At 47.8% G+C, this 13,473-nt stretch overlaps 1 protein-coding gene across 7 annotated transcripts in view; it reads right to left on the minus strand.

Moving 5' to 3' along the window:
• Positions 1-532: 532 nt before the first annotated feature.
• The window catches only part of LOC128732250 (heterogeneous nuclear ribonucleoprotein L), a 168,054-nt gene continuing 155,113 nt past the window's right edge, over positions 533-13,473 (minus strand). For all 7 annotated transcript variants that reach the window (XM_053825422.1, XM_053825428.1, XM_053825427.1 and 4 more), the window contains 6 exons: positions 7,803-7,981; positions 6,760-6,852; positions 1,385-1,509; positions 1,151-1,301; positions 857-1,061; positions 533-787 (listed from right to left, as the gene is read on the minus strand). In XM_053825422.1, the coding sequence (XP_053681397.1) occupies positions 636-787; positions 857-1,061; positions 1,151-1,301; positions 1,385-1,509; positions 6,760-6,852; positions 7,803-7,981 (905 nt within the window). In that variant the 3' untranslated portion in view covers positions 533-635. The remainder of the gene's footprint in view (positions 788-856; positions 1,062-1,150; positions 1,302-1,384; positions 1,510-6,759; positions 6,853-7,802; positions 7,982-13,473) is intronic.

Raw genomic sequence — 13,473 nt, forward strand, 5'->3', positions numbered from 1 at the left:
ACCATACTGGACGAATCCTAATGCTCATCACAAACGAACGAGAGTGCAGCTTTTCTGTCTGATTCTGTCTGCGCTGCCCAGTAATATTGCAGCAACCCTACTAAAATGAACGCCTGCTCTCAGGCGCATAATGCGAGTGTACCTTCCAAGCTTGGCCCTACTGTAAGCGCGCACGGATAGACGGCGAGATGTGTGGTTGGGGGTTTTATGGATACTCTTCGCAAACGAGAGCGCCCGCTTCGTGGCGCGATGGCTAAGATACCGATGCTATGGATGGGTTGAAATGAATGTCGCACTAGGATGTCGCCTGCCTTGCCGTAGTCGACACAAACGGTGGTTTTACGATAATGATGATGATTACTTGCTGATGAATCTGTGGGTGGCATTATGGGGTTGCGATTACCGCGTGACCACCAAACAACCGCTGCCGGTTGGAAAACACGGCTCTCGCACTGCGCTGGTTAATATCGTCAATTCTTTGCCTCCCATCCCCCCCCCCCCCCTTCCCCTCATGTTTGCAATCACATTTCGCGGGGATGAGTCGGAGTGTCCTCCGCTGGCGCAGCGAACACCACCAGCCGCACTGCCTCGGGACCGGGGGTTGTGGAATCGCAGCGCGGACAACGCAGACCGATTTATCGCGCCTGCATCGGTTCGTCCTCGACGCCGGCTGTCACCGGGACGGCGGAGACCTGCTTCATGTTCTCGATGTTCTCGTTGTTCCACGCGCCGTTCATCGTTTTCGATGACGAGAAGCAGAGCTTCATGATGAACGGGAATTTTGTGCCTAAAAGAAGCACAGTGTAGTGGTTAGTGTTTCTTCTCCGAGATAAAACGGAATGTGACAGTTGCGTACCTTTGTGGTCGATGGCGGTGTGATTACACTTCATGATCGCCTGGACGGCTAGCGCGACGCTTGGGAACTCAACCAGCCCGGAAGAGGAGCGTTCCGATTTCAGCGGGAACATGCGTACTTGCGATGGGTGGCAATCGCTGCTGCCGAATGCGGCAATCAGCTGCTCGTCGGTCAGACCAGGCGGCGTGTTGAAGAAGTGAAGAATCTAAAAGTGGAAAATCAGACGCATGAAAACATGTCGTTCGTATAAATGAGCCATGCAGGGACAGGATGAACAGGAGATTTCTTCTTTACCTTGCTCGGTGGCTGGATGCGGTTCTTGCTCGCTTGTGTTAGCGACAGGAAGCGATTGTTCTTCGAGCCGGTGTATTCCTTGAAGCTGGGCGTGTGATCCGGCAGGGTATACGGGTTTGTGACCTCGGACAAAAAGTTTTGCTTGGAAAATCTACAAACACGAAAAATGAAAAAAAAACAGGAAATTTAGTTCATTACATTCCACCTTGAACTGTTTGCTGTTTGGGTTCTTACGCGATCTGTATTTTGCCATCATTTCCGATTGGAATGTTGTTCAGGTGCTGCACGCAACGTTCGACCGCGATGGCGTCACCCATCTGGACCATGGCGGTGCCTTCCTTCGTCTTCAGGAACTTTATCTGTGGGGGTGTTCGAATCGAAAATAAGTTTTCCACATTCACAGCTCATCCGCTAGCGGTGAAGTTTATAATTGAAATTCAATAATGTTCCTATTTGCATTAGCGCCCATCTAACGAGTATTGAATGTGCCTAATTTGCTATCCATCCGAGCTCGGAGTCAATCCACACACTGCCGCTCGTGCTAGCGAGCCGTAATGCGAGCTAATTATTTGCTCACGCGATCGAAAGCCGCTTTTCATTTCCAACGCGAGCTAATGCACGCATGAAAGCGCCTCCCCACACAGAATCATGGGCGACCCTGTAATGTGTATCAATTATGAATCTATTATCACCGCGAATTCGGCTTGTCTCGCGTACGGTAATGGATTTAATTAGGGTTGGCTACGGTGCAAATAGACGAATTTTCACGCTTGCTTCGGATGATAGAAATTAAAGCAAACACATCGTGGGGTGTAGCGAATTTTCCGATTCACAAATGGATTGGTTTTCCACTGAAGGTGGGGTGCGATATTGAAATTGTGAGAACGTTTTTGGCTATTGCAAGGTGCCGAATTTGCGGATGCTGTCCTAATCCGGAATACGTGATAACCGGTTGGGAATTCTAAATTCAATTTAGATTAGTGCGCTTATGCATATTTATTTATTGTATTTATATATCCACACTCCAGACCCGGAGAATGATCCGGTAAACGGGATGGGGATGGTTTGGGTTCATTTAAATCTCTTACACCACTGCCGCTAGAAGGAATTGCATTTGGTGGGCAGATAAAAGCTCGTCCATCGTATCGATTCTTGAGGAAAACCTAGGCTTTGTGTGGCATTCATGCGCGAAATGAATACGAGTTACAATCCCGAGCTAAAAGTACAAGCGAAAAAAAAAAACACACACACAACAAGGCAGTAATTTCCCTAGAAAATAACAACGGAACAAAATAGAACACCCCACGTCTGGTATCCGATCACGCCTTCCCGCCGTAGGAATGTCGTCGCTCCCGGGAAACGTGGCACCCGATCGCCATCCCGACCGGGCACACACGCTATCACGATCACGTTGGACCGAGTCGTGAAGGGAATTGAAATTAATTATTCGCCCTCTTCCGCCGGGTGTTCCTTGCACTCCTCTTCCTTCCCCCCCCCACCCGGGAGGGCGGACAGGCGTAACGCGTCCCAGCCGGCAATCGGTCCGGCATCGAGACAACACCGGGTTCTCTCGCGTTGCTATTTTCATCCACCCATTTTCCGCATGACGGGGGCCCCGGTTTGGGTTGGATTGACTTGTACTGCGAGAGCAAAGGCTCGGAAGAGGAGACCACTCCCGGGGGCCGTTCGAAATCGAAAATGCGGCGCGGACGAAGAATGTTCTCACCCATCCGTGCCGGCTCGTGATGGGTGCCGGGTTGGGTGGGTGGAAAATTCACCCCTCTCCGCTGGCTTACCCAACATTTGGCATCTTGCATTGTGTCCTGTTGGGTTGCGTTTTTTTCTTCTTCTACTTTCATTTCTGTTTTTGCTTCTCCCATCGCTTCTAATGTTTCTAGCCAGATGGGACCTTTTGATCGACACAGACAGGAAGAAGGGCGAGATTTTTCGCTGGTACCGAGCATTCATCATGTTGATTGAAATGATTCGCAACCCCACACCAGGGATGAGCGAGCGCGTGCTGCATCGGATGGGTTGCGTTTGGGAATCCGGGATATCGCACTCACGCACGATGTTACGAGCGCCGAGAAGCAAAACAAAACAACCAAAAAAATGTGTTTATTATTCAAATCTAGCGACACTGCATGGTTTTTCCGGGTCACGAGCCCCGTGTATCGCATCGATGCACGTTCGCACGCAGATTTGTGACACCCGTTAGCTAAAGCGTCTGGAAGAGAAAAATGTACTCGTTCACGCAGCGATAAATTGTGTGCTGGCTGGTGGAAAGTTTATGATCGTCGGTAGCTCGCGACGGCGCGGATAGTATGAATAATGTGCACAAAATTTATCCCCTTTGTTCGGAGGCCTTTTACACCAGACAACGTTCGAGCCAGCAGCTTTCAACGGTTTCCTGCCCATTTTCGCGTACATTTAGCTTATAAATTGACTCATCGATCAAGGATCCCTTTGCGCGAAACAGAAGCACGAACGTTTCTCCTTTGTCTTGAACCAGCTGGCACACACTCCAGAACAATCCATGGATTTCTAATGTAGCCATTTCTTCGGCACATTTTCCATCACGAGCATCAAGCCCTTAAAGTAGCGCAATATGCCCGGTGTTCGATATTCACCAAATGTCCGCCATATGGCGTAGGAGTTTTTCCTTGTGTTCCGCTCCGCTGTACTCGTTTGTGGATTAATTTTGCAGATTGAAAATTGCTGCCCCAAACGCCGCAGATATCAATCGACGGTCGTCTTCGATTGGACTTAGCACAAAAATCACAAAAAAACGAACCATTCGTAAAATAATACGCGCGGTTTCGCTGCTCGTCTAGCGTGTCCAACAGTTTCTTCCAGCAGAACGGCCCGGGCAACGTGCAGCAGCTTCGATTTGGTTCGATGGCTGGAAGGAGCGAGAATTGTTTCCTAATTTTTTTCTAGACCAAAACCCAGCGTCAGCTGGTGCGGGTTTTGGTGAGTGCATGAAATTGCGCAACAACGGCACACGAATGGCGACCATTTTATGGTCGAAAATGAGAGATTTCGTTGGATGGAAAATGCGTTCAAGCAGCGCATTTCTTTATTTTGTTCTTTTCTCCGTCGCAAGCAATCACGTGCCGTGTTTCCATCCTAGTTTCGTTTTCTGAAGCGCGTGAACATTTTTTTTTTGGTTAGCTTTCTGTTGTTTCGGTTGCTTTTTGCCGGATCTTTCGCACGGCCGAAGCCAAGCGCACCTTTTGTTTCCCAATTTTTGCTGGATAGAGATTTTCATTCAGAAAACGAGTGCCCATTTCCCTTGGCGCACGGCTTCCGTTTCCGGCTCTCGGTGTGTATGACTGTGAGTGGGGGATTGTTTTTTTCATTTCATTCTTCTACCATGCCTTGTGCTGCGTGCTTGGGAAATGGGATTTTCCTGCATCCATCCACTGAGGCGGGCGCCGTTGAACCAATTTTTACGATCGCCATCTGTTGCGGCTGTCGTGGGAAAACCGTTCTACTAGCTTTTTGGGCGTGCGGGAAAAGCTGTCAGTTTTAAAATTTTGTTTCCGTACACTTCTCCAAACATGCGCGGCTGCTGTCCGACAGTTCCAATAATGCCTGACTTGGGATGATTGCAATTTCACCGTCAGCTTCACCGGCACTATCTGTACCGGGAGCGATGGTACACAGCACGGACAAATCTGGCCACGTTTGGACAAAACGAAACGGCAGTTCACGTTCACTCGTTGTGGCACTATCGCGGCGACATTCTCTCCCAAAACGTGCGCAAATGACAAGCGAGAAAGCCATCGCTAGGGAAGCCAAACAAACCTCATTCGAAACGGCCGGAAGCGGTCCGAAGCTTCTACCGACAGCCAGGGGTAAAGGTGCCTGTGTTTGCCATTTCCTACCGGAGCCGGAATCGCACGAGAATGCTCTCTCGCATGGAACGTTTCGTATTCTTTTTTTTTTATATTTGCCGGTGGAAAGCGCGAGCGGACTCTTTTCATCTTAGCCTTTCGCAGCGCATGACAGCTGCGAACGAATTTTCGTCCGGCGTTTGTCACGACGAGCCGTGACACTTTTTTTTTATTTATTCAATCTATACCGCGGTGCCGTTTGTGGTTATGTCCGGCAAGTGAGACCGTGGAAAGATAGTAGCCGAAAGTGAGCGACGGAAATGTGCCCAAGGGTAGTCCATAAAAATGAATCAACGGCAATGTCGCTTCCGAAGCGGGCTACCAAATGTGCCGCAGGCGAAACAAAACACATTCCGTGTGCGAGTGATAGTTTTGTGCGCCTTCCTGATCGACGCAATTTCCATTCGGAAACAAATTGAAATGCATAAAATGGACCGGAGCAAAATTGATTGCACGGCGGAGAGTGTGCAACAAGAACAACGAAATCGGAAGGAAAACTCCACTCGTTAGTCGCAGGAAGCTGTGTAGGTTGTTTCAAGAATGCAACTTAATTTGCAACATTGCAGCACCAATGCAAGCACTGAAACCGCACTTAGGTGGGAAAACTTGATTGAATACGAGGCGCCCAGCCAGCTTGTTTCGTTCTATTTCTAGTGCTCTACGGTTCCCAAAATCACGACCCACGCGCAATCAACAGGGCGTGGAGAAATTCCAATCATTACATGGAATTTGTACCAGGAAGGCTTCCAATGCGTCTTACGAAAAGCGTATTTATGTGCTCATAATTTGTGGGAACTAAATTCATGATTTTGGGCGGTTGTTTGAAAATGCACGATTAAAAAGAATGATATCGTATCAGTGAGCTGCAACAAGGAAATAATCCAATTTTTTTTTATGAATTGTACTTAACGACAGATTGGAAGTTAAGTGAGTATAAAATAACGCTATTTTACTATCGCTTGCTGACGGCGTAGCATGGTACGTTAATTGGCCACCATAATAAAATGAAGGTTGTTGAATTTTATGAAGTTCAAATTTTCTCGATATTATATTCCGAATAAACATTCTTCTGTGGCAACCGTGAGGCTTGGCATAACGATCTAACGTAGAAAACAAAATATTTCAAACAAAAATTTACCTTTGCAAAAAATCAGATTGAATTCCAAACCGTTGATTCAAGCTTAGCTAATCCTATTCATACCAAGACGCATATATCTTGCTGTAGCCTCAGCAATTCTAAGTGATCGTTCATACATCACAAACGAGACTAGCGGTGTGATTTATGAACGCAAACCCATTACAGAGGGAGCTACAGAGAGGCTTGCTTCCTCTTCACTGTCGCGTGAGTGACAGGCCATAAAATGCGAACTAATTAGTCACCATTTGCTCACTTTAATGCGTGTTTTTTTCTTATTCGCGGTAGATCACAGCGTTGATCGTAGCACCAAACAAATAAAAACTAGGTCTCATCATTGGCTTCCGCTTTGCGGTGCGGATTGTGGGATTTAAGTGCTCTTTTTTTGTGATTTCAGTACCGCGAGCCAGCTAACGCTTATTTATAAAACCCGACGGTACGTCGAATATATTAGAGCTCAGCCGAATGGTGCGACCAGCTCTAATCAGTTATTTCACCCATCACTATCTGCACAGCCCGCACTGAATGAAATGCTTTTGTTTGTTTTAATTTTTTTGCCACGGTCGTACACTTACCCGCACTACATTGCCATAGAGGCAGAACAAATTGAAGAGCTTATCGGTGTTGGCGGTTCCATTGTCGAGTCCGTAAACCATCATCACTGCGCCCTGGATATGGGAGAAGAAAAACATAGAGAGAGTGAGGACACAAGAAAAAAAAAGGCATACAGAGCATGGTGGTTGAGATTTATTAGCTTCGATTCCGGAGGGAATATGATATCGTACCGATCGATAAAAAAATATGGTAGCATTACAACAGTGACGCTGGCATACAATCACAAAATAGCATTCTTCCAATAACGTCGTCCGTTCGATGAAGACCAGTTCCATAAAAATGCCAACTTTGGAAACCGAAAGATTTAATTAAATGATAAATCGATGAGAGCGAGTTGAGAATTGATCGAAAAGCGAATATTATGCACCAAGAGACACTTAATTTATCTTTTTCTTTATTTCGTACAGTGAAAAGTTGAAAAAAAAAAGGAATGCAGAAAGCAAGGCATTGCAATGATGGTACAATTTATCATGTGGTGTTGGGTGACAATGCAAAATAATACTGAACCTCAAATCGATTCGTTTGGGTAACGATGACCGCAGGAATTCAGATGGCTGAAATATTTCGCTAAAATTTTGCCTCCTTTATCGATGCCACAATTTGTGTTGTGCGTGTTGCATATTCATCGGGCGCAAATTACCGTCATGAGCAACCATGCGTCTCCATCGTGAGCGACCAGGCGTCTCCATCATCGCAAATATTTACTTTCGCCACCGTGGCAATGAACAGCCACATTGCAAAATGTGTTGTATATTGTTTTAAAATATACGGACAACATGTAGAATGATACAATATTGTGATTGCACAATAACATTCACGTATTTAAATGCTTGACAGGAGCATGAATTATCGTTTCCCTAGTACGCTTGGGATAAACTGGGGCAATTTCTGTCCCCGATGGCTACTGTTTACGCCGATGAATGGCGCCATATTTCTTCAATGAAAAAACTAGCACGAAAAAAAAAAAAACGAATAAAATGAGCATCGAACACTGGCCACGTACCTGTTGCTGCGGTGGCTGGATGAAGGTGGTGGGTCCGTTTCGCGGCAGCGGAGGGTCCTTCATCAGGCCGACGTGCGTACCGGCGGCGGCCGGTTTCCAGTTCTCCGACGGATGGAAGTCCGGTGGCGAAAAGTTGGGCGGAAATCCGTTACCTCCACCGGCGCCTAGCAGAGCGGGTTCTAGAGCAAACGAGATAAACGAGAACGGACAAGACAAATGATATTAATCGCCATTATCTGTCGCGCGCCTGACGTGGGACATCTCGAACGGACGTTTCCCGTTTGGTGGTGTCGTTAAATGATGTTTTCTACGGGTGCTACTTAACTCACTACTCAGCTATTGGATCGAAGGAAGTGGGAAAAGGGCAGACAGAAATAGAAATAGAAAAAATGGAAAGGAAATGAAGGGTACCATACAGCGCGCGCCAGTGAAGATGGAGCACACAAGCATTCTTAAATCGTCACGCCAAGTGCAATGATCCCACTCGAGCCCGTCGAGTGTAGCAGCAGCAGAAGCACCAGCAGAAGAAGCTTGTTTGGAAATAGGAACCAGATTGGAACAAACGCCAGACGACAGATGAGAATGGAAGCCCAGAGCCGGGGAGAAAATAGTAGATAATGCCCCGACTACACGTCCCAGAGTTCTTTGCCCGGCAATAAATGCAATGGCGCCTTGGCGAAGACGAAACGGTTCTCATTTTCCCGCCCACTCGCCCATGTCCGAGCGAAGAAATGCAGCTATCCATTCCATTGTTTCAGTTCTCGCCTTTCCGGTCTCTCTTACCAGCGTGGCATCACGCTCTTATTGGAACGCAAACTTTACCACCCCTTTTCGGTTTCCACTTCCATCCGGGAAATGTGGCCAAACGATTTGTCACTCGAGCGTCGTCGGAGCAGCCGGTGGAAATGGAAACGATTTCGAGCGGGCGAAAACACGCCGAAAAAGAAACAAACAAGCGGGTGTGGGGTTTGGGGCGGAAAAAGGATACCTTTCTCCTTTTAGGGTTATCTCCGATTAGACACGGTACCGGGGGCGACCGATAGTTAATTGTGCGGTTTCGCCAACCGGGTATCGGTTGTCCGTTGCACGTGCTTTCGCTTCCACGAGCGCACGGGAAAATACCATTGCCAACAAGCGGGCAGACGAGTGGGTGGACCTCGAGTGGTCGTAACTTAATCATGATAAAAATCGGTCACCCAAACACCGTCGCCTTTCTCGTACACAGGATATACGCGACGGGTCGTGGGAGTTGATAACGGTTCATTTGTTTTAATCCTCTCCGGCTTGGGGGCGCAGGAAGATGGATGATGTCGTTTCACCCAAAAACCGGTTAGATATTGCATTCCGAAGGAGAGTTTACCGTTTTGCGTGTTATAGAGCTTAAAAATATTTCTCCGCTTCGCTAGAACTTTTCAAGCTGGGGGTGGAAAAATGTGCAATTTAACAGGGAAACATTCGCAACCATTCACGGGGCCACGTCGGCGGTGAAAAAGCAAGTCCGACGCCAAACATAACATCAATAAAAATCGTACAAAAAAAAAAAGAAAGCAAACCGAACGCCAAACAGACCATTCACTTTGCCAAAAACAGCTACACGCGCATGCTATAGGCGAACGGGGCGCAAACACTCGACAAATATTGCTCCGGCGCTTGGCCAAGCGCGCTAGGAGGGAGCGAAAGAAAAAAAAAACGAGGCGGTTGATAAACAAAATACCCTCGCCGAATACCAATCAATCCATCAATCAAACGGTGGAAACTGTTGCACTCACGTTAGCAGAGACAGCATCCCGGGGCAGGGGTCGCGTCCGCCTGCATCATCCGCTTGTTCCTCGTTCGGGACGAATCATTCATCGGCCACCGCGCGGACGTTACCCAACACGCCGAACATCGAAAAGATCACGTGTTCGCGAAGGTTTGTTGGTGGCGTTTGATTTCCGGCACCGGGTTTTCTTTCGGGTTCAAGTGGGGTTTCGAACGCAATCCAAAAATGCGCGAGTGAGAGAGAGAGAGAGAGATAGAGAGAGGATCACCCGGTGGGGAGCCGTATTTCGAATAGCGCCACTTGAGGTTGAAGTTTTCCGAACACGATTTCCCAACCATCCGCTATCTCGTTTCGAAAGGCCTCGTTCCGGTTTGGGTGGAGGTGATTTTTTTTTGGTTGTGCCGTTGTTTGTTTGCCTCAGTTTACAAAAAGCCAAGCCGAGCACGGCGAAAACAATTTATTTCTCCTTTCGTCACCCGGCCGGACCCGGGTTTCGGATTTTGTAGGCACTGAAATTAACCGAAACACGACACCGCGTTACGGTGCATTTCGGTCATGAGCCGAATGGTCGGTGAAAATTGAAATAACTCTAACACTGAGTGTGCAAGAGAGAGAGAGAGAGAAAGAGAGTTCGGCTCGATCGGTACAGATGGAGATTTATTTTTCCGCACCGTGGCGCAAGTGAAGGTGGATTTTGTTTCAAACTCAAACATTGATCATCCGCTGACCGGTAGCATGAATCAACCGTTTCGAAAAGGCATCAAACGTTGTGGCAGTGAAATAAAAAATGTCTCATTTTATGCGTGTTTGTGTGTCATATGTCATGGAGTCATATGGATGGAATAAAAAAAAACGTAAAAATAGCTACTCAAATGCTACAAAATGTCAAATCTTTTGCTAAATAAAACTTCAAAAAGTCTCTGATATGAATTGAGGAAAAGTAAAATATGAACCTACACTTCCGCTCGTTTTGAAAAACTTATCGAACCCCTTCACCGGTGTTGAGACCACCCTCTCCCGGTTAATGAACCACTGGCCGGTGGTGAGAGGCTAGCTTATGCTAAAAGCACTTCACCATGCACGTGCGCCGGCTGCAAAGTTCGTCCCGGTCGTGGGCTTCATCGAAAAAACTTTGCCACAATCAGGTCACGTGTCGTGTTTTCGTCGGAAAATCACCCGAAAGGTTGGTGGGCGTGAGAGTCCTTTTTTGGGGATTTTATTCTTATGTTTTTCCACCCAAAAGTAGGACCCCATTCGCTGACACTTGCAAATCGTGTTTACAACTGAAACCGACGGTGCCCGTCGCTTTCCCGGGGTGCACATTTATGCAACGACACTCGATAAGTCGTTGAGTGCAGTACGTGACGAGAGAGCGCACGAGAGACGGTAGTAACTGGTAGCAGAAATGGGCTTCACTTAGCTCGTCCCCACGGGGAGCAGTGAATGAATGAAACCGCAACATTACCACCTACAAGCCGAGCCAGCCTGATCGTGGTTGACGACCTGCTAGTGGGTCGTGAAGGTAAAAGAAGAAAGTGCAAAAAAAAAATCACCGAAATAAAAGAGACAGCGAAAACATCTTCCAGTGCAGAGATTTTTCGCTGGCGATGCACGATCTCGACTAATCCGCTTACGGTTCCTTTCCCAGCTGGCAGATGCATGTTAGCACGTAAGCGTCACCCTTTGGAATGCTACACCAACTGTTTGGGGAATAATTTATAGTTCGTAGTTCGATTGCGATGCAAGCTGTGAATGCATTCCAAACTGCTGCACTGGCTTTTTCCCGCCCAATCAACAGTTTGAAGCCGTTGCGCTAGAAAAGCGCACATCTTCTGACTATTTTTGAGGACTTTCCCTTCGGTTTCAGGAAGCTCGTTATGCCATCCATATGAGGAGCCGAGATGAAAAGCGAAAGAAAAAGCGATCATCTTCCGGGAGGAGCGCATTGGCGCAGATACGGTGTAGTGCTACTTTAAGCAGACGACCCTCAGGCGCATCGTCAAACGCGCTAGTGCCTGGCTCTCGAGTGACACCTAGGTGCAGCGAAGGATTCACCCCATATCCTGCAAGCTCCGCCGTCTGAAGGATGGGAAACATGGTCGCTTCGGTTGCGAAAAAAAGAGAGCGAGAGAGAGAGAGCACCAGTAAACGACTTACGATGCCATTTGATGCACCCGTAAAAATCACGTCCTCAATCGAAGCCAAAGCACGCCATCGTTTAGGGGCGCAAAAGGGTTGCATTTATCAATGTCCCGCTTCGTTGCAACACGACGCGAGGTCGAGGCGTGTCTTCAACGGCACGTTTCGCTGCAACAGTTTGCCCCGTGGCGATAAGTGGTAGCCCGCAAGCAAACCGTCCTTCTTCATCGATGCACTAAACAAGACGAAAACGCGTCGATGCATAATGCGATCGTTTAACGCGAACACGGCTGGTAGTCCTTTAAGGGGGGGAGTGCAATTTTTACAAGCATTTTTCAGTGCACTCTCACCGCTAGGATGGCCTAGTTTTCTTCCCACCCCCCCGGGGAGGCTACAAAACCCTTACACGGTGTAGAATAACTCGAGCGAAGCGGCACCGTTTAAGCTGCGTAAGTGCTCTCGCGTAATCCAGTGGGAATGATATGTTGCTGTAAGGGGGCAGGCAGTTGGTTTCATTTCCAAGTTTCACTCGAATAAATTGCTGCGCGTGGTCTCAGTGGCGCTCGCAAGGGATGCAGGTGGTGTTAATGAAATAATACCCGCACACTCGAGCTCCCTACTATTCGCTCGCTCGCTCTCGCAACAACGAACCCATTCGAGCGGTAGTTGGCACGTCAAGAAACAGGAAGTCACACCCGGAAATGTGCACACAAAATGGACGAGAGAAAAGTTCGTCCTTGGTTGGTCCGGAAGGGAGCCGGAAAGTGCCGAACAGAAAAAGCACAAATGTTGCATATAAATTTAGCGTTATTACACACGAGATAGAGAGAGAGAGAGAGAGAGAGAGAGAGGGCACTGGTACAAAGCGCGGTTTTAGCCACCACTAGCCGATTCCGTTTACAAATCGCCCCCGAGCGAGGGGAATGTTGTTACATAAAACCTTTCTCCGCCTGCCCGAGGCTACGGCCGTGCAAGCGTAAGGATAACGAGAAAACTCGGCTGTAAATAGATCGCTGGGAATCATATTTCCACGGCCTTCTCCCTGGAGGCGGTGGTGTATGACGGAGCGATGATAGTTTCGTTTAAGGCGTAGTTTCAAATGAAATTAGAAAAAGTTTCACCCTTGCGGTGGTGTGCTGATAAATCGTATGTTACTCGGAAAAGTAATTTAAAAGTGGTGATAGCCGTTGGTTGTAGCTAAAATTATCAACCATCATGAGAGCACTAAACTTTGGGGAAGCCATCACAACCGGTCCACTTTTGTATTGTTGTGAATAAATACAAAATTCAAGGTATAAATTGTACTTAAACGAAAGACAATTGAAGTTAAGGGGTTCCTGTTTCTCTCGCTCTCTCGGTTGTGTGGTTTTGTTTCGAAAAATTACATAAATGCTGGCATCCTCCATTTCTTCCACTTGCGAGCAAGGTTGAGTACACTTCAGGAATGCTCGCTGTTCCCGCCAACTGCAGCATATCTCCACCCACCTAGCACCCCTCCTGCCCACCGGCAAAATCGACGCCCACAGCCACCACAGTTAGGACAATTTGTTGCCAACTTCCGTTGCAGGCGCTTGTTGTGCTGGCCACATTGCGCCCGCGCGGTGTGGAAAGGCATTTTCCGACACTTTGCAAGCGTCGCGCACGGAGGGTGAATTTATTTTCTGCATATAATCCCCCACCCACCCACGCGGTGGTATCGCGAATGCAGCCCGGAAAAACCCGAGGTGCCCTTAATTTCGAACGCCAAACTCCGACTCCGACGTGTTATTA

Source organism: Anopheles nili, chromosome 2 (assembly GCF_943737925.1).
Source record: "Anopheles nili chromosome 2, idAnoNiliSN_F5_01, whole genome shotgun sequence".
Classification (NCBI taxonomy): Eukaryota; Metazoa; Arthropoda; class Insecta; order Diptera; family Culicidae; genus Anopheles; species Anopheles nili.